At 44.4% G+C, this 20187-nt stretch overlaps 2 protein-coding genes across 2 annotated transcripts; one reads left to right on the forward strand and one right to left on the reverse strand.

Annotated features, from left to right (window-relative positions):
- Positions 1-6631: 6631 nt before the first annotated feature.
- On the reverse strand, positions 6632-7852 carry NCS57_01411000 (CCHC-type domain-containing protein; the record flags this gene model as incomplete). The annotated part of the gene is made up of 2 exons (XM_053063722.1): positions 6632-6738; positions 6787-7852. The coding sequence occupies 2 exons, from the start codon at positions 7850-7852 to the stop codon at positions 6632-6634; spliced, it is 1173 nt and encodes a 390-aa protein (XP_052907055.1).
- A 6363-nt stretch (positions 7853-14215) lies between these two features.
- Positions 14216-17523, forward strand: NCS57_01411100 (NACHT domain-containing protein; the record flags this gene model as incomplete). The annotated part of the gene is made up of 8 exons (XM_053063723.1): positions 14216-14367; positions 14423-14729; positions 14787-15000; positions 15046-15159; positions 15207-15311; positions 15357-15555; positions 15604-16221; positions 16272-17523. The coding sequence occupies exons 1-8, from the start codon at positions 14336-14338 to the stop codon at positions 17521-17523; spliced, it is 2841 nt and encodes a 946-aa protein (XP_052907056.1). The 5' UTR covers positions 14216-14335.
- Between the last annotated feature and the right edge of the window lie 2664 nt (positions 17524-20187).

Below are 20187 nucleotides of genomic sequence, written 5' to 3' on the forward strand. Positions count from 1 at the left end.
TCTAATACTACTTAATAAATACTTTTAGCCTTATTATATTAGCCCTATGTATAGTATATTACCCCGAGGTCTGCTATACTCCTAATTATATTTAAATACTTCTCCCTAAGAATCTCTCGCTAGAGTTTTAGTACTTTATCTTTTAACTTCTTAGCCTTATTATATCGGCCCTATATATAATATATAACCGCGAGGTCCACTATACTCCTAATTATATCTAGATACTTCTCCCTAAGCACCTCTCGTCTAAGATCTAATACTTTTACTAAGATCTCTTTATCCTTATTATATTAGCCCTGCCTATAATATATTATTGCGAGTAATACTATGCTCCTAATTATATTAAGATACTTCTCCCTTAGCATATCTTATCAAAGATCTAGTACTTTATACTTTAACTTTTTAGCCTCGTTATATTAGCCCTATGTATAATATATTATCGCGAGTAATACTATACTCCTAATTATATCTAGATACTTCTCCCTAAGTATCCCTCGCCGGGGTTTTAATACTTTTACTAAGATCTCTTTAGCCTTATTATATCGGCCCTACTAATAATATATTACCCTAAGGTCTACTATATTACTAATTATATCTAGATACTTCTCTCTAAGTATCTCTCGCTAGAGTTCTAATATTACTTAGTAAATACTTTTAGCCTTATTATATTAGCCCTACGCATAATATATTATCGCGAGTAACGCTATACTCCTAATTATATCTAGATACTTCTCCCTAAGTACCCCTCGCTAGAGTTCTAATATTATTTAATAAATACTTTTAGCCTTATTATATTAGCCCTATGTATAATATATCGCCCCGAGGTCCGCTATATTCTTAATTATATCTAGATACTTCTCCCTAAGTATATCTTATTAAAGATCTAATATTTTATCCTTTAGTCTTTTAGCCTCGTTATATTAGCCCTACGTATAATATATCGCCCCGAGGTCTATTATACTCTAGATTATATTAAGGTACTTCTCCCTAAGTATCTCTCGTCTAAGATCTAATACTTTAGTTATAATCTCTATAGCCTTATTATATCGGCCCTATATATAATATATCGCCCCGAGGTCTGCTATGCTCCTAATTATATCTAGATACTTCTCCCTAAGTATTCCTCGCCGGAGATCTAATATTACTTAGTAAATACTCTTAGCCTCGTTATATCAGCCTTATTAATAATATATTATCGTGAGTAATACTATACTCCTAATTATATCTAGATATTTCTCCCTAAGTACCTCTTATCTAAGATCTAGTACTTTAGTTATAATCTCTATAGCCTTATTATATTAGCCCTATGCATAGTATATCGCCCCGAGGTCTATTATACTCCTAATTATATCTAAATACTTCTCCCTAAGCACCTCTCGTCCGAGATCTAATACTTTAGTTATAATTTCTATAGCCTTATTATATCGGCCCTGCATATAATATGTCGCTACGAGGCCTACTATATTACTAATTATATCTAAATGCTTTTCCCTAAGAATCTCTCGCTAGAGATCTAGTGCTTTATTTTTTAACTTCTTAGCCTTATTATATCGGCCTTATATATAATATATAACCGCGAGGTCTATTATATTCCTAATTATATCTAAATGCTTCTCCCTAAGTACCTCTCGCCGAAGATCTAATACTTTTACTAAGATCTCTATAGCCTTATTATATCGGCCCTGCCTATAATATATCGACGTGAGGTCTACTATACTCTAGATTATATCTAGATACTTCTCCCTAAGTATATCTTATTAGAGATCTAATACCTAACTATCTATTAGCTCTTTCTCCCTTTATTATCCTCTATTATATAGAAAGCGTGATACTCTTTAAAATAGAGTTACTATCTTAATCTTAGTCCCGCTTACCTCTACCTACTCTCTTATTTATATAATATATATTATATACTACTTATATCGCCTCTATAAAGTTTATTTTAATAGCGGGAAAAAGCTATTTATTATCTATAGAGCTATCCTAGAATAGTATGTTTTACCTTTCTTTAGTTTACTTAACTTATTCTTTACCTATAGCGCCTTACCCATGGTTATCTCTATCGGGCCTCTTACCCCTAGCCTATACTATATAGCTTCTTATATAAGCTTATATATCTTATAGCTCTACTTATTATCCTCTATTTAATATAGGCTAAGAAAAGAAAACTCCTTTAATTATATAACCGCCTCTAGAACCTTAAGCTCTATAGCTTATCTAGTTAAGCCCTTATTACTAATATTATATCGATTAGCCACTACTATTACTAACTTATGCGGTATATCTTAATTATCTAGATATATAACTATATAGAGAATCTAATATAATATCTTACTCTTTACTTATATCTATTCTATTGAGATCCTCTATATCTTAAGTATATTATTTAATACCTCTAGTTATTAATATTAATTAAAGTCACTTATCTTTAGTAATTTCTATTAAGTCTAACCTTATCTAAGGAGGCCTAGGTATTGCTTAGTCATTATAGATATATACTATATATACGCGCTAGCTTATAAGATCGCTAATAATAGGTATTATAGCTCTTTTAGAAAAGCATTTATTTTTACCTCCCTTAATACCTTACTTATAATTAGCGGCTTATCTTAAACTCTTACTAAGAGTATTATCGCCTTATCTATCGCTATAAATTATACCTTAATACCTTAAAGCGGTCTAATTAGTGTACTAGTAATATATATATCTTAATTTATCTATAATACTATCCCCTATAGCGTATATAGTATATATCTATATAGGTTCTAGTTCTCTCTTATCTTATCTCTTTTTTCTTATTAACTAACCCTAAATAACTTTAGGTTATTAGTATTATTAAAGATTATTACTTATTTCCGCTATGCTTTAATCCTATCGCGTACCGCATCTAATAGATCTAACCCCTTAAGCTACTTATTAACCCTAAGCTTCTTCCTAATTATCTTATAATTAGATATAAAAGTTACTTTATTATTAGTATATACCTAGAAGATAAAGTATTTATTATCTATATCACATTATTAATACGCATAGTTAAGTATAATCTACGTCTTACTTAGTTTATTTATCTATTAGTACTTTCGTAATACTATATTATTCCGGAAGTAAAGACTTACCCTAATCCCCCTAGGCCCTAGAGCGCGGCGCTATAGGATCCCAGCGTTTGCGGTAAAAGCTTATCTAGTCTATTAATAAGATCCCCACGACGGACTAGATCCTCGTTGCGGGGATATGGGATGACGCGGACGACTCCGGCACGGGCCGGCGGGTGGGGCAAGCCGTAGTAAACATTCCCTTGAACGTTTCCCTGGTTGATGAAGTTGCGGTCGCGGAAATGGCTGTGGCTAACGTCGCGCTGTTGATGCGCCGAATGCGCCGACATCCTGATTTCGGCTCAGTTAAGATCAATTAAAGGAACCTTTTCAGGACGGGTCTAACCTTGGTTGCAGGTACAGAAAGCTGAAAGACCAACGCTATTCACTTCAGCCGCTCACGTGATTATACGTCAACTCATCATCCTTGATCTTCTTTGCCCTGTGTCCATAGCGCAATACCGCATACAACTCTCCTACCCAATGGATCTTCAGCTTATATCCATATCAACGACAAAAAGTGCTTAAGACCTCTGCGCTTCTGTTCTTTTTTCTTAAGATTCCGCATTGCTGTTGTCTTTAACTAAGATTTAAGCATTCCATATTGCTAGTAAGCCTATGGTCACGTGTATTCAGGCAGCCATGAAGGAAACGCGTCCTTTGTCCTTTGTCCATTGTTGGCAATGGCCTGCCCACCACCTTATTGCCCTTCGTCGGGCTCGTCTTGCTTCCTCGTTCTCTCACTGCTAGCCGTCGCGAAGAATTCGCCTCCTGCACGTCGCCTCTCGCCTGAAATGTATACGCCCGACTACGATCCTCGCCACGCCAACGATAGCCCCCTCTACCTTGATGACGAGTTTGAACTTGACTATGGAACCCCATAACTCCCGACTTGTGATACTCCTTGTGCTAGGGGGGAGTCCGTTTCAAGAAAGCTGCCTACCGTTGCTTTAACTAAATAACTGGGATCCGGCCTTTCGAGACGATGAACTTGATCCAACATGTATTCACTACGATATCGAATGGAAGCTCCAACTCAAGAAGGGAAGACTATCCAAACTGGTCGAGATCACAGAGGAGAACCTCACCCTTGCCCCCGGTGCCTACTGGGATAGGTTTCTGAGCGTCGAGTTAGCGGCGACCGTGAAGGACAAGCTCCCCGAGCCGAGATACGAATCCGACGAGACCACCGTTGTTGTGAGCGTAGAGAAATGTAGCGAATGTAATATGAGAAAGCGATTTAATGGCCTCATCGTCGACTGGAAGACGGTAGAAGATAAATTGAGAAGCTAGGCCCCTCTTTTCCGTGAAGGTAACAAGCTAAGGATTTATATTTCCTTCGTTTATAAAGAGATTATCTAGCTAATAGCCGTGGCTACACGGAGTCGCGGTCGTGGGGCTACGGGCCGGCAGCTCATCGCCAGAGACCAGCTGCTTGCCGATCAGGAAGAGACGACCGGCTCTCGTCCAGTATAGAAAGAGGTATACGAACTTCTGCACTGCATAGGGGTTCCATGTGTAAACTCATAATTTTATTGCTGGCGTGATCCAGGGAGCAAGAAGCATTACAAACTTGACACTAACATTCTGGGAATGCTCGTTGACTTTGCTGAGGAAGGAAATCTTCTGAGGATACACGATGATGTACCTGAGAATATCCGACAGGTGATCTATAAGCACGAAGAGGAGAGTTCGGAGCGAAGGAGGCTGAAGCGAAAGAGATCTGATAGTTCGCCTCCAATCAATATCCACGTCACCTGTCCTGGCCATCCTGGCCAGCATTCAGGGGAAATCTTCACTGAGCCTAATGTGGAAGCGCGAGGAGAAGCGCAGGGGTCGGCGCTGCTCTCTCGGAATCGACCGATGGACCTTGTCATTCCCATGCGGAGAAATAAGGCTCTGGAAAAGTACCACGAATGGCAACAGGATCAAGTGGATAGCCCGCGTTGGCAGCAAAGCATTCAATATGCCTACGAAATCACAAGGGAGGCATGTCTCGATCTTAAGCATGTCCATACCAAAGTCGGTGTCGAGTTTTACACCGATAAAGGAGTCTAGTTGGGCGTTGCGCTGTCGTTCATCAACGATGTTCCACGTTGGGTTGAAGAAGCTCTAGGGTAGTAGAGGGATGGAATGTTTCGTGTGCCTTACGCCTCGTTTCTTTCTAGCTGCAATTACAAACAGTTTCTAGTGCCTCTCTGGAGGTTGCTTAACTGCGAGCCCTGTATTACGAAAGTGACCCTCAGCGCTGGCCTGCCGTTCGCCAACAGCTTGAACGCACGACTTGACATACGCCCCAAAGTCTTTCTGGATCAGGTTGACGTGTTCATCCCACCGTAGTTTCACACAAGCCTTCATCTCGGCAAAGTACTCTTCAATCGGGTTCGTGTCAGGAGTATAAGGTGCTGTCATCTCCACTTTCACGCCGGCCTCGTCACACATCTGCTTGATCTTATCTGAACAGTGAATGCTAGCGTTGTCCATGACAAGCACTAATTCCGGTTCTGGCCATCTGCCACAGTGATGCAATAGCTGCTCGATAAAGTCTACAAAGGTCGCAGTATCAGTCGATCCGCGATAGACGCGCGAAAGCTTGATGCCCCTCTGTGTGTAAGCAGCCAGAACCTGGTACCTCTCCTCTCGTTGAAAGCGAGCGATCTGCATGGGCGGTACGCCCTTGGGAGCCCACCCCTTTCGTCGAACGCCGATGCTTTTATCCAAGCCAGATTCATCGAGAAAGATCAGATAATACGATCGATAGCCGCTTAACTTTAGTCTGTAATGATAATAATGGCGCAGCTGCGGGTTTCGCTGTCTCGCTACGCGGCGTGTATTCTTACGAGTCCACTGTAAGGCCTGCAGGGTTCAGGTGATGCGCGTGGGCGACACGTCTACGTCGAAGCGCTTTCGGAGGAAAGTAACCATCTCACGTCTCAGCATTTCCGGTTTTCTGACCAGCTCTCTGCAAAGTGCATCTCGCATAAGAGGTGTTATTTTGGGATCGGGGCCGGCACGGTTAGTAGGGGCCGCTGCCGTACCGAATCGTCGAATGGCCGATCGTGTTCGGTAAACGGTGCGTTCGGTGCAAGGGATTATTTTGGCGATTTCACTTATCGAGCGCCCTTCCAGCAGCATTGTGCGGATTCTATCCTTCTTTTCTGGAGTGAGTCGAGGGGCCATTTTATATTGTACCAGGTGATGAGGTAGGTTGTAGTTCCTGGACGTTGGAGACGAGATAAAACAGAAAGCAAGGAGGAAAGTAAGGAGGAAAGCAATCACAGGGTATCCTGCCTTGCCTGAGTTATATAAGCCTGAGATATAAGGCCACCCGCTACTGCTCATTGGGCGAAGACACCAAGACGCCACGGGGTCAGGATGTCAGGTCCTAGCCCCAGCCACACACCACACCTCAGCCACGCCCCAAGGCCGTCTTCGCAACATCACCACCAAGGGTCCCTGATAACGAACCCATCCATACCTTGGGCGGATCGCATGATCAACCACGGATCTCAGGGGAAAAAAATGCCGAATCAGACGTTTTATGTAGACCCAAACGTCAGGTCTCCTCTCACATCACCCTGGTTGATCCAGGCTCTGTCTCTAAATGAATTTCCCGCAATGCTACGTCTGTTGGCATTGTGTTGATCTGCACAAACGTTAGTCTGAACACGCATGGAAAGAAGGTGGGTTATACCGCTTTTTAGGGTCGAACCCCGATCTCCATCGTGGACTGCGTATCGTCCTAGAATGGCTTTCGCCACAGATGCAGCAGTAGCTGCGGCAAATTTTTGCCAGTCTTTATTCTTATGGCTATCTGCGTAGTCGCAGATACCCTTGACAACGATACACGGAACTTCATCCCAGGCTCCCGCGCCCTCCATCTCGAACGCAATAAGGCCGTGTCTAGCGGCGACCCGGTCTCGATCCTCTCCGCTCTTCATGACGGTGTTACCGGATCCGATACGACCGATGAAGATCTCTGGGCAGAAATCTCCACCCTGGATAAGATCTCCGGGGCGCTCTCTCACAATCAGATTGGTGGAATCACACCCAGCCTCGGCACACGAAGCCTTGAAAGCTGACTCGCAGAAGACGTCAGGGTCGTTAGTACATACGCTGCACCACTTTCGATGTCTGTGAGTATATGTCGAAGGATATAGTTTGTCTTCCTTCATCCCAGGATAGTCGTAATTGGCTCGGCGTCGTTTCTTTTTACCGGCTTCCTGCAGATGCTTTAGGTGCTTTGAAGCCTCGATCTGCAGCCGCTCTCTCATGAGCTCTGTTTCAAAGACTGCAAGCAGGCCCCGGATGTCCTTGTTGGCTCGTCCAAGACTGTCTTCGACGGTGTTCTTGATGGCGAAATGCCCGGGATATTGCCTGCCGTAGTCGTATTGGATGATGGTCTTGCTCACGACAACATCGCCCAGGAATGCGTCGAAATTCGCGATGCGGGGGACACCACCACATATGCCGACAAGGATAGCGAGTTTAAGACCAGTGTAGCTCGATCGCAAGCTAGCAGTTGCAGCCGCTGCGCTGTTGGTGCCCATGTTTGGAAGAACAGCCAGAACAACATGGTGGTCCCCGATGCGACCAGTGATGTAGGTATTCGTGTCGCCATCTGCTCGGCCGTAAGGATCACGTTCCTCGTCCCAAAACTGATCGAACAGCAAGGTAACAGCATCAGCCTCGTGAGGCAGAGCGCACACTATGGCAACTCGAAAGCTTTTGCGGTCGGCAGGTGGTTGTGGGGAAGCCATCGTGTGAGTTGTGATTGTGCTGCGAGAGAGGGACGAAGCCTGGGACGGACAGGGGTTTATGTTGCTGCCTTACGTTATCACGTGGGGAGCTGAGGTTGTTGGGTCAGCATTTCCTTCCGCCGCGGCGTTTTGGGCTACGATCAGGTTGGTCGATCTCAACTGAGTCGAAATCAAGATGCCAGCGCATTCAGGACACGAACAGCGCGAGGTCAGCCAAAATCGCTTCCGCGACCATACTGTCATCCACCAGGGAAACGTTCAAGGGAATATTTACTACGGCTTGCCCCACCCGCCGGCCCGCGCCGAAGTCATCCATATCATCCCATATCCCCGCAACGAGGATCTAGTCCGTCGCGGGGATCTCACCGATAGACTAGATAAGCTTTTACCGTAAAACTCTGGATCCCATAGCGCCGTCCTTTAAGGCCTAGGAGGATTAAGGTAGGCCTACTTTACTTTTAGAATAGCACTATGCCGCGAAAGTATTAATAGATAAATAAACTAAGGAAGATATAAATTACGCTAGATTATATATATTAATAATATAATAGCGATAATAAATATTATATCTTCTAGGTATATATAGATAGCGAAGTAACTTTTATATCTAATTATAAGATAATTAAGAAGAAGCTTAGGGTTAATAAGTAGCTTAATGGGTTAAATCTATTAGATATAATATATAATAGGATTAAAGCGTAGTAGAAATAGCTAATAGTCTTTAATAATACTAATAACCTAAAGTTATTTAGGGTTAGTTAGTAAAAAAAAAGAGATGGTATAAGCGAGAACTAGAACTTATATAGATATATATCTTATATGCCGTAGGGGATAGTATTATAAATAAGTCGAGATATATATATTACCGGCATACTAATTAGATTATATTAAGGTATTAAGGTATAATTTATAGTAATAGATAAGGTAATAATACTCTTAGTAAGAGTTTAAGATAAATAGCTAATTATATATAAGGTATTAAGGGAGGTAAGAATAAATGCTTTTCTAGAAGAGCTATAGTGCCTTCCGCTAATAATCTCGTAAGCCGGGGCATATATGCGATATATATTAATAATAGCTAAGAAATACCTAGCTCTCTTAAGGCAAGGCTAGACTTAATAGGAAGTATTAAAAATAAGTAATGCGGATTAATATTAATAGCTAGAGGTATTAAATAATATACTTAAGATATAGAGGATCTTAATAAAGTAGATCTAGGTAGAAAGTAAGATATTATATTAGATTCTCTATATAATTATATATATAGATAGTTAAGATATACCGTAAGAACTTATAAGGGTAGCCGCTAGCTAATGCAATACTAATAATAAGAGCCCACTAATATAAATTATAAAGCTTAAGGTTCTAGAGGCAATTATATAATTAAAGGAGTTTTCTTTTCTTAGCTTATATCGGATAGAGGATAATAAGTAGAGCTATAAGATATATAAGCTTATATAAGAAGCTATTTAATATGGGCTAGGGGTAAGAGGCCCGATAAAGATAACTATAAGTAAAGTGCCTAGGGTAAAGAGCGGGCTAAGTAAATTAAAAAAGAGTAAAGTATATTATTCTAGGATAGCTCTATAGGTAATAAATAGCCTTTTCTCGCTATTAGAATAGATTTTATAGGGGTAATATAAGTAGTATATAATATATGCTATATAAGTAATAAAGTAAGTAGAGGTAAGTAAGACTAAGATCGAGATAGTGACTTTACTTTAAAGAGTATTATATTTTTTATATAAATAAGGGTAATAAAGAGAGAAAGAGCTAATAGATAGTTAAGTATTAGAACTCCGGCGAGAAGTGCTTAGAGAGAAGTATTTAGATATAATTAATAGCATAGTGAACCTCGCGATAATATATTATATATAGGGCTAATATAATGAGGATAAAGAGATCTTAGTTAAAGTATTAGATCTCTAATAAGAAATACTTAGGGAGAAGTATCTAAATATAATTAATAATATAATAAACCTCGCGATAATATATTATAGGCAGGGCTAATATAATAAGAATAAAGAGATCTTAATTAAAGTATTAGATCTCTAATAAGAAGTACTTAGGGAGAAATATCTAGATATAATTAATAACATAGCAAACCTCGCGATAATATACTATAGGTAGGGCTAATATAATAAGAATAAAAAGATCTTAGTTAAAGTATTAGATCTCTAATGAGAAGTACTTAAGGAGAAGCATCTAGATATAATTAATAATATAGTAAACCTCGCGATAATATACTATAGGTAGGGCTAATATAATAAGGATAAAAAGATCTCGGTTAAAATATTAAATCTTTAATAAGAAGTACTTAGGGAAAAGTATCTAAATATAATTAGGAGTATAATAGACCTCGCGATAATATATTATAGGTAGGGCCGATATAATAAGGCTAAAGGTATTTACTAAGTAATATTAGATCTCTAATAAGAAATACTTAGGGAGAAGTATCTAGATATAATTAGGAGTATAGTATTACTCGCGTTAATATATTATAGGTAGGGCTAATATAATAAGGCTAAAGGTATTTATTAAGTAATATTAAATCTCTAACGAGAGGTACTTAGGGAGAAGTATCTAGATATAATCTAGAGTATAGTATTACTTACGTTAATATATTATAGGTAAGGCCGATATAATAAGGCCGAAAAGTTAAAAGATAAAGTATTAGATCTCTAATAAGAAGTACTTAGGGAGAAGCATCTTAATATAATTAGTAGTATAGTAGACCTCGGGGCGATATACTATTAGTAGGGCTAATATAATGAGGCAGAGCGGCTTTATTAAACCGCTTTAGACCTTCGCCGGTATATGCTTAGAGATAACCATCTGGATACTATGTAGAGTATGGCGTACCTCGCCTCGACGCGGGAGGCATTATAATAACTACCATCTCGTGAAAGATCAGTTCAGTCTTTGGCGGTCATGCAAGTGCGAGTCGGAGGAAGAAGGGGAAGCGCGGTATAGATCGGTATGGGAGGTTATAAATGGGAAGGTGGGGCGCTTTCGCAAGTGGAGATCCCATAGGAGTATGGGCCCTGAATAATATCTATTTCTACCCAAGGGTCTATATAATATTTCCTATAGTATACGCCGCGCGGACCGCCCCAGTAACTAATCAGCATTTTTATATGCTTATTAATAGGATACTGTATGTATGCATACTGTACTGTACATAATCGTTGGGTGAATGTAGAGTTTGATCAGAACCAGACGCTAGAATAAGGATAATCAAGGCTGATCTTCCGAGGGGTACCAGAAGATGGGTGGAAGTTATTGATGCCTGAATTCTGAGGCACGTAGATGTTGTTACTGTCAGAAGGGGACAGGGATGATGTTGGGGCTAGTGGTGCACTGTGCACTCGCCACAGTTGATCCACTTTTGGCTGTTCGCAGTAAAATTTCAATGATAGATTACTGACGCTGAACCCGCACCCCACTGTATAGGGAAAGTGCAAATAAACGTATACTCTATACTAATGTGCTATGGGCCTCTTTACTACCGGTGTTATAAGCGATTTCCTGAGTCTTATTTGTTCGTTATTGAGCGAGTGTGCTTGCTTCACTCGCAGAGACTAGTGTGAACTATACTAACTGCCACGTTTCTGGCTGTAATTCCTGGAATTTTCTCCTTGCTGTTTCCCCTTTTCCCTAGGTACTATAAGAGGAGCGGGCCTAGTTACAGTACGTACAGTGTTATTTCCTAACTTAATCTCATAATAGGCCCTAAACCAGGTCCTAGTGAACCTATCGAGTCTTTTTAGTAATCACATATTGAATGCCACTAATGGGGCCTATTACCAGGTATCCCAAAAAAGGGTTTAGAGCAAGCTTAGTTTGACGGCTATATAAGACCTGGTCTTCAATTTCCATAATCCTATAACAAAAACAGCTACCCCAACCATCTTACTTAAATAACATATAAACCCAAACAAAAGTTACATAATCCCCATATATCATTATGCCCGATCAAGTATCCCAACAGAGTGATGGGGAACCCCATGATGCGCCAAATAGCACCGAAGGGTTCAGTCTCGAGAAGAGGATGAAATCATATATGCACCTCACGACTTATCACAAGTGGAGCGACGTATGGCCGATTATTCGAGATAAAGATTCTAATCCATTCGACCTTGCAGTTGCACTCAATGATTTGCCTGAAGTCTTTCGACGAAGTGCAGTGGAACATTTCAAGCACGGGAAGGAATCTATCATACTGAATCATATAACCGAAATACAAACAAAGAAGGAGAAGTACGACCCGCAGTCGTTATTCCCCATCGTGGCAACAAGAGAGTTCCTACATTCCTTACCAAAGCCAATGCAGATATGCAATATATGCAAGGAGCCCTACAGAGAGTGGCAGGATATAGTCCCAAAGCTCTGTGGGAATCATTCATGCCATACCCACTGTCTAAAGCTTCAACTACAGGTATATAATGTCCTTTCTATATGGGGTCCTTGTGATTGCAATACTGGCGGGTATGGCTCCTCTTGGCGAGAGAAACGGCATGACTTCTAAAATGCCCCGGGGGGGGGGGGGGCTTTTATTGGAGGACAGGCCGAATTGGGATTTTCTAGCTAGGAAGGAAGAGGGTTTTTTGATTCGCTGGCCGATTTTTCTTCTCGCTCAAGCCAAGTTTTTACCTGATCATTTTAGAAAGCAAGTCTCCCGAGAAGCGCTGCTGTGCAGCTGATCGCATCGATTATATATAAATTTATGGGATAAGCGAGGCAGACAAATTTACGGTTTAGTCTACTTGCTAATGTTCTTTAGCAATATGTTGAATTGCCCCCTAAGTAGCTATGTGCTTTGTTTAAGAGCGATATCTCTCGAAGCGCTTGAGTATTCTCGTTCGTGACCTATTCAGGTAGTAGCGGATGATAGTGTATCAGTAGAAATACAGAGTAGTGCCAATTATCATAGGTATTTGGCATCGGCTGCCTCATCCCTTGGGGTTACTGTGCAGACTGCTAATCTTGTTGGCCTTTTCACGCCTAGGCCATGATGGAGGTAAGCCGATTCCTCATTGAGTCCCACTGTTGCTTGATGTTATTGAGACCTTCCTACTCGCGTAGCCAACGGAGTTCCACGCTTTCTCAGCAGATCAGCATTCGCCTAATCCGGGCTAGTGTGGCTTCTCAACAGTGCGTTTCGCGTCATGACTGGACAGCACCGATAAACCGGGTTCAACCGCGACTGGAGTGGTAGTCCTGATTAGGCCACTTGCTAAGGATCAAGGTGTGGATAAAAAGAATGATCATGAAGGTGCTGACGCTCCGGGCCAATCCGTTGCTACAGGGTAGGCGACTACAGAGTCAGACTAGCGGTGCGCCAAAGCGGCAGCCGGGGGTTACTTGCCCGGCCGGAGCCCTCACCGTGGCTGACTGCGTTACCATCCTTACCCATGCCTACGCGCGCGCCTCGTGGACAGGAATGCCAATTCGCCTGACTGAGAAACAGCTCTGATGCGCTGGGAGCATTGACATGGATTCTTAAACTATGGGGCCTGTGAGGCAGTGCCGCTTCATGCATTTCGCAGCGATGGGCATTAGACAATACAGGCACTTGATTGGTTACTGAACGCCGCCGTACACAGCTGGGATGCCAGCACCAAACCGCGTTACATCCTCGAATTAGTATGCAAGGGACGGGCCGCTCGGCCCTAAACTAGTCCATGTGGTAAATAGTGCCGAAATTGAATAAGAAGCTCCTCCATACGTCCCCGTAAGAAGATAGAATGCCCTTTCATCCACAACGTCGATCTCTGGGGTAACCGGTCCTAATCGGGGGAGTTGAGGAAGCATGGCAGGAAAGCGGGAAGGGAGAAGTGGCGGTGGCAGCGCCAGCTGGTGGTGGCAGTGTGCATGGGTCGGGCAGCAACATCATCTGTGGTTGTCTGATGCCTTACAGCCTACCTTGACGATTGGCCCCTGTTCTTGGATATTATTTCTAGTTTCGTGTCAGCTTGCAACCCTCTAAAAGTTAATTAACATGAGAGACCGTCATCGGTGACCAAGGCGGCCAGAGGACACCAATAGGTAAGGGATTACTTGACGATTGTGAGGATCAGAGGGGTGGCGTCGCCAGCTTGGATTGGGGTAAGAGACAAAAGGACGAGGGCGGGGTAGGGGCACTTTCCAGCATCTCAACGTGGCTGTGGTACGGGCCCTGCGCTGTCGGCAGCGCCATTGGCTTGATTTCTGGATTGTGCTGCCACCTGACCCGCCACTTTGTGTGCGCCGCGTTCGCCCTGGGCCACTTTCGGGCCAACCAGGCACGCTGACTGCCTCGCAAAAGCCATGGGCCTCAACCTTAATTGACCTGGATGCCCTTCCTCTCGCACTCTCACGTCTGCTAGCAACGACACCTCTATTTCCTCTACTTTATTGCAACGAAGAGGGGAAACCCGAGACGCACATAGTCGAAAGCAAAACCTGACGAAGAGTTCATCTATCGCACGGTCTTTCCGCCAAATGGATGTCGCCGAGTCCCTCAGGGCTAGCGGGTGATTAGGCTGCCTTATCCCCGCTTTTGTTACTCCTTCTAACGAGCCATCGCAGCGACGACCTGTGGTCCGCCGCCATCCGCACGCTCGGACACGAACTGACATCTCAGATAGATTTTGCCCAGAACAGCAAGAAAAAGACGCTAGATGAGCTGCTAGCGGTGACTGACCAGGAGAGGAAACGTTTGGTCGACAAGTCGTGGTCCTTCAAGCGGAAGGACGGCGAGGTTGTATTCGTGCGTGACTTGTTGGCCAAGGCGGCCAAGTGGGTCAATCACTTCAAGGCAGTAGGCGACACTGTCGTACAATACGATCCGGTCCACGCTGCTCTGCCTTGGGCGGGTGTTCGATTCTTGTTGAACGTGAGCGACGCTCTTCGTTCATTTCCATTCGGTGCGGTCACACTCACATCTAAATAGGTCGCAATTGGGGACTTGGATACATACAACAGTTTACTGGAGAGAACCGTCGATATTGCAGAAACAATATGCCGAAACGCCCTTGTTGAAAGTCTGCTGAAAGATTCCCAGTCGCAAACCGCAAAGGAACTAAACCGTGCGTTGGTCAAGTTATACGCAAGCATTCTGGCCTATCTCGCCAAGGCAAAGTCATACTACGAGCAGAACAGTCTCAGTAAGTTGGTACATACTCGTTATGGACAGTCACTGACCTGGCTAGAGCGTGTTGTCAAGCATGGAATCCTTGCCTCGTCCGACTTGGAGTCAGCCTTCACCGCCATCAGCGAAGCCCAGGCACACGTGGATCGTTGTGCCACTTCCTTCGGCTTACAAGGTCGGTCACCATCTGCATCAAAAAAATGCTATGCTTACACCATAAAGACCAGCTGGAAAGCCATGCCGAGATGAAGCGGATGCTGAGGGACTTTGATGCCCCCGTAAACCGTTGGGACAAAGCACTCCACACTATCGCTGATCAACTCCATGGTAAGTCTCTGGTCCAGAACATCTCGTTACTGCTAACACACTCAGCAACAAGAAGAACCGAGATTTTGAGTTGGATCTCCAAAGAGCCTTACAGACAACATCACATGCAGACGAGGAGTGAGGTTTTGGAGGGCACAGGGAAGTGGCTTCTGCACGACCCAACTTTTTTACAGTGGAAGAACGAAAGCGCTTCCTCCATTCTATGGCTTCATGGCATTCCAGGGTCCGGCAAGAGCAAGTTGGCGTACGTAAGGTACAATATGGTATGTTCTGATCTAATTATGAATCACAGGTCCATCGTTGTCGAGGACGCGCTGGAGGCATTCCAACAGAAACAGGCACCAGCTCCGGCCTATTTCTACTGTTCCCGAAACACAGCTGAGCCTAGGCGTTCTGATCCTTCCAAGATCGTGGCTAGCATTGCGAGACAGCTCTCCACTCCTGAAACTGGAGGACCACTTCTCGATGCCGCAATCGAGGTGTACAAAAGACGGGAAGAAGACGCATTCGCATCTGGGTCGCTCCATCTTGATGAAAGCAGGAGTTTGATCCTCAAGCTGCTTGAGCAATACCAGGGCGCGACAATGACGATTGTCATCGACGCTCTGGACGAATGCAACCCACTAACTCGGGGAGATCTGCTGGGTATGCTAGAAGACCTTCTGAAGACATCTCCATGTCTCCTGAAGATATTCGTGTCAAGTCGGACGGATCGGGATATTGTCTATAAACTGGACAATTATCCGAACTTGCACCTCTCCTCCGACCGTAACTCGGCAGACATAGATCTGTTCGTACATTCAGAGACAGACCGCCTTATCGACAAAGGGTCTTTGCTGCGGCTCAGTATGCGAAAGGAAGAGATACGCGACAAAATCATCCACGAGCTCACTTCCAAGGCGCAGGGCATGTAAGTTGTTTCACAGTGACGGGGTGGCCATAGTCGACTTACACAATCAGGTTTCGTTGGGCGAGCTTGCAATTGCAGGCTCTCTGCCAACAGACCACCGACGCTGCGATTCTGGAGAGACTTGGACGACTACCGAGGACGCTAGCAGAGCTTTACCAAGAAATCCTTGCGAAGATTGAAAATCTTGACGCGGATGCAGACAGGCAGTTCGCTCAGAGTGCTCTCAGCTGGCTGCTTTGTGCCCAGGAGCAACTTCGGTCGGACGTCTTTCTAGCCGCTGTGTCTATAACAAAGAATGGATCCGCCCCTACAATCTCGAGGGATCAGCTCTTACAGTTATGCTGCAACTTGGTTATTTTCGACTCCGCCGTCGATGCGTTTCGGTTCTCACACTTGTCGGTCAGAGAGTTCCTTGAAAACCAAAAGACGTACCAACCAGCATCCGCAAACGCTCTCGTGGCGGAAGCTTGTCTTTGCAATCTCGATAGGATGGCACCCGAAGCTTCGCCAAAGTCACCCCTTCTGAAGTACTCATGCTTGTTTTGGGCGGAGCATGCCTGCGCAGCCGCTCAGGAAAGGCAAACACGACTGAATGAAGTTCTGCTCAAGTTCTTGTCGGCTGAACAATATTCATCATGCTTTTACCGTTGGCATCGGATGGCTGAAGAGTATTTGAGTAATCGACGAGTACACTGGGTTGCTGCATTGAAGCTCCAGGCCACCATGTCCTACGTGCCTCGAGTTCTGCTCGTTATCTGTGCGTATGACTTGTCTGGTGTTCTCAGCCCGGAACGATGGAGGGAGTTGGCGCAAGAACGGCCCAGTAACAAGGATGGTTTAACACATGAGGAGGTTGCGGTCAGTTATGGCAGTGGTTACATTCTACAATGGCTTTTAAGCAACGGAATTCCCTTTGAAGTGAATGAAGAGGTGCTCAAGGGAGCAGCTAAGAACGAGAAAAGCGGCAAGGAGATACTGGCACTACTTCTCGACAAGCGCGGGGACGAGATCCAGATCACGGAAGGCGTGGTCAAGGCAGCAGCTGGGAACTATCAAAGCGGGAAGGAAATACTGGCGCTGCTTCTCGACAAGCGCGGGGATGAAATCCAGATCACGGAAGGCGTGGTCAAGGCAGCAGCTGGGAACTATCAAAGCGGCGAGGAAATACTGGCGCTGCTTCTTGATAATCGCGGGGACGAAATCCAGATCACGGAAGGCGTGGTCAAGGCAGTAGCTAGGAACTATCGAAGTAGCGAGGAAATATTAGCGCTGCTTCTTAATAAGCGAGGGGCTGAGATCTAGATCATAGAAGGGGTAGTCGAGATAGTTACGAGGAGTTTTAACTAAACTATATTCTAAAAACTTCTTAATAAACGTAGGGCCGAGATCTAAATTATAGAAGGCGTGGTTAATATAGTAGCTAAGAACTATCGAAGCGGCAAGGAAATACTAGCACTACTTCTCGATAAACGCGAGGCCGAGTTCTAGATTATAGAAGGCGTGGTTAATATAGTAGCTGGGAACTATTAAAGCGGGAAGGAAATATTAGCGCTACTTCTTAATAAGCGCGGGGCCGAGATCTAGATTACAGAAGGGGTGGTCGAGGTAGTAGCTAGGAACTAGCGGAGCGGCGAGGAAATACTAGCGCTGCTTCTTAATAAGCGCGGGGCCGAGATCTAGATTATAGAAGGGATAGTCAAGGCAGCAGCTAGGAACAAGGGAAGCAGTAAGGAAATACTAGTACTACTTCTCGATAAACGCGAGGCCGAGATCTAGATCACAGAAGGCGTAGTTAAGGTAGTAGCTAGGAACTATTAAAGTAGCGAGGAAATACTGGCGCTACTTCTTAATAAGCGAGGGGCTAAGATCTAGATCATAGAAGGGGTAGTCGAGGTAATTACGAGGAGTTTTAACTAAACTATATTCTAAAAACTTCTTAATAAGCGCGGGGATAAGATCTAGATCACGGAAGGGGTAGTCGAGGTAGTAGCTAGGAATAAGGAAAGCGGCAAGAAAATATTAGCGCTGCTTCTTGATAAGCGAGGGGCTAAGATCTAGATTATAGAAGGGATAGTCAAGGCAATTACGAGGAGTTTTAACCAAACTATATTCCAAAAACTTCTTAATAAGCGCGGGGATAAGATCTAGATCACAGAAGGGGTAATCGAGGCAGCAGCTAGGAACTATCGAAGCGGGAGGGAAATACTAGCGCTACTTCTTAACAAGCGAGGGGTTAAGATCCAGATCACGGAAGGGGTGGTCGAGGCAGCAGCTGGGAACTGGCGGAGCGGCGAGGAAATACTGGCGCTGCTTCTCGACAAGCGAGGGGCCGAGATCCAGGTCACAGAAGGGGTGGTCGAGGCAGCAGCTGAGACTTCGGCATGTGCACGTGTTGTTGGCTTACTGATGAAAACCGGAAAGAGTGACACCATCGCGGCCATTACGGACAGAGTATGCTTCGCCGCCGCTTCTTGCGGGCAGCTAGATTCTCTTCATTTCCTTTGCCAACACATTCCGCCTGCGAATGTCGACCCGAGTTGGGACTCTATCGCTCGTTTCTATCGAGCTGCAGAGAACGGTGATGTCAACGAAGTCCACAAACTTCTGCTTGAAACAATCCCATTCGACACCAAGAACAGTGAAGGCCAAACCCCCCTGTGGATTGCCGCACTTAACAGGCGAACGGATGTAGTGAGAATTCTGGTACGTGGACGGCATGCCGACGTCAACTCTTTGTCAGCATCTGGGCAGTCACCGATTTTCTGGCCTTCCGCCTATGGATATGAGGATGTTGTCAAAATCCTTGTGTCTGCTGGGGCGAAATCACACTTCATCGATGCTGATGGAAGAACCGCGATCTCAATGGCGAGACAGAACGGGCACGAAAAAATCGTCCGAATCCTCGACTCACAATCGGCACAACACGCAGAGAGTGCCCCGGTTGGACGGAAGCTTCGGTGGAGGCGATTATCACTCGGTATTGGCCTGGTCCTCTTAGGTCTCATCTTTGGTACTTTTTGTATCTAGTTTCACTCGTGCTTGCCTTATGGAGTATTTCACCTTAGCCCCTAGACTCGATGCTCGCGATGGCGTCCCTGACGATCAACATGAGATAAAGATATAGTTGTATGTTTCTCGGCATGCCTTATCTTGTATCCAAGTATTATCCCAGGGCATCCATGAGCAGCTTGAGGCGTACATGTACGGCGAAAATCAAACTCACTTTGGCGGCCTTGGTGATATCATGAGTTGAATCTCAGTGGCAAATTACTAACATAGAAGGTGGAAAAGCACTTAAATACAAACCTCACCCTACTCTATGTGGATAAGCTGACCTCAAACGCCAAAATGGCCTTGGCACCAACATCCCACTTGTCCACCCAAATGTTTTCAGACTTTGGTTGCCCTCGCCACTTGGCCTCGTACAGAGTCACTCCTTCCACCTCCTGCTTTGAGACCAATCGCTCAAATTTGAATTCGTCCTGATCATAAGGGGGCATCGCTTCGTAATTTGATATAGCCCCCGTGCCGATGTCCTTCTTCTTCACCCAGCTGTTATCGCTCTCGGGGTAGCCCTTCCACTTGACCTTGTACCACACTCGCCTTCCGATGCGCCCCTTGGCAACCAATCTCTCAACTTCGAACTCGGTACCTTCTTGGTCCAGAGAGAGAGGCCTATCATGACATTCTTTACCTTGGTTGTCTTGTGGAGGGGCTCTGCTGATAAGTTCCTTGCTATTAGGAACTTCGTTCATTTGACTAGCTGGTGTTGCTTGGAATGACACATCAACATTCATGGAATTGGTAATGCTAGTCGCATCCCATTCTCTCGTAATGTCTGACGTAGCAGAGGAGGAGTCGCAGAGATCCCCTGTGACAATGGTGAGAATTAGCCTTTTATGAGTCTCAAGGGATTATCTTACCTCGGCTTTCCTGGAAAGTGTCTGGTGTTGCCTCTCGTGGATC

The sequence above is a fragment of the Fusarium keratoplasticum genome, chromosome 12 (assembly GCF_025433545.1).
Source record: "Fusarium keratoplasticum isolate Fu6.1 chromosome 12, whole genome shotgun sequence".
NCBI classification, from domain to species: Eukaryota; Fungi; Ascomycota; class Sordariomycetes; order Hypocreales; family Nectriaceae; genus Fusarium; species Fusarium keratoplasticum.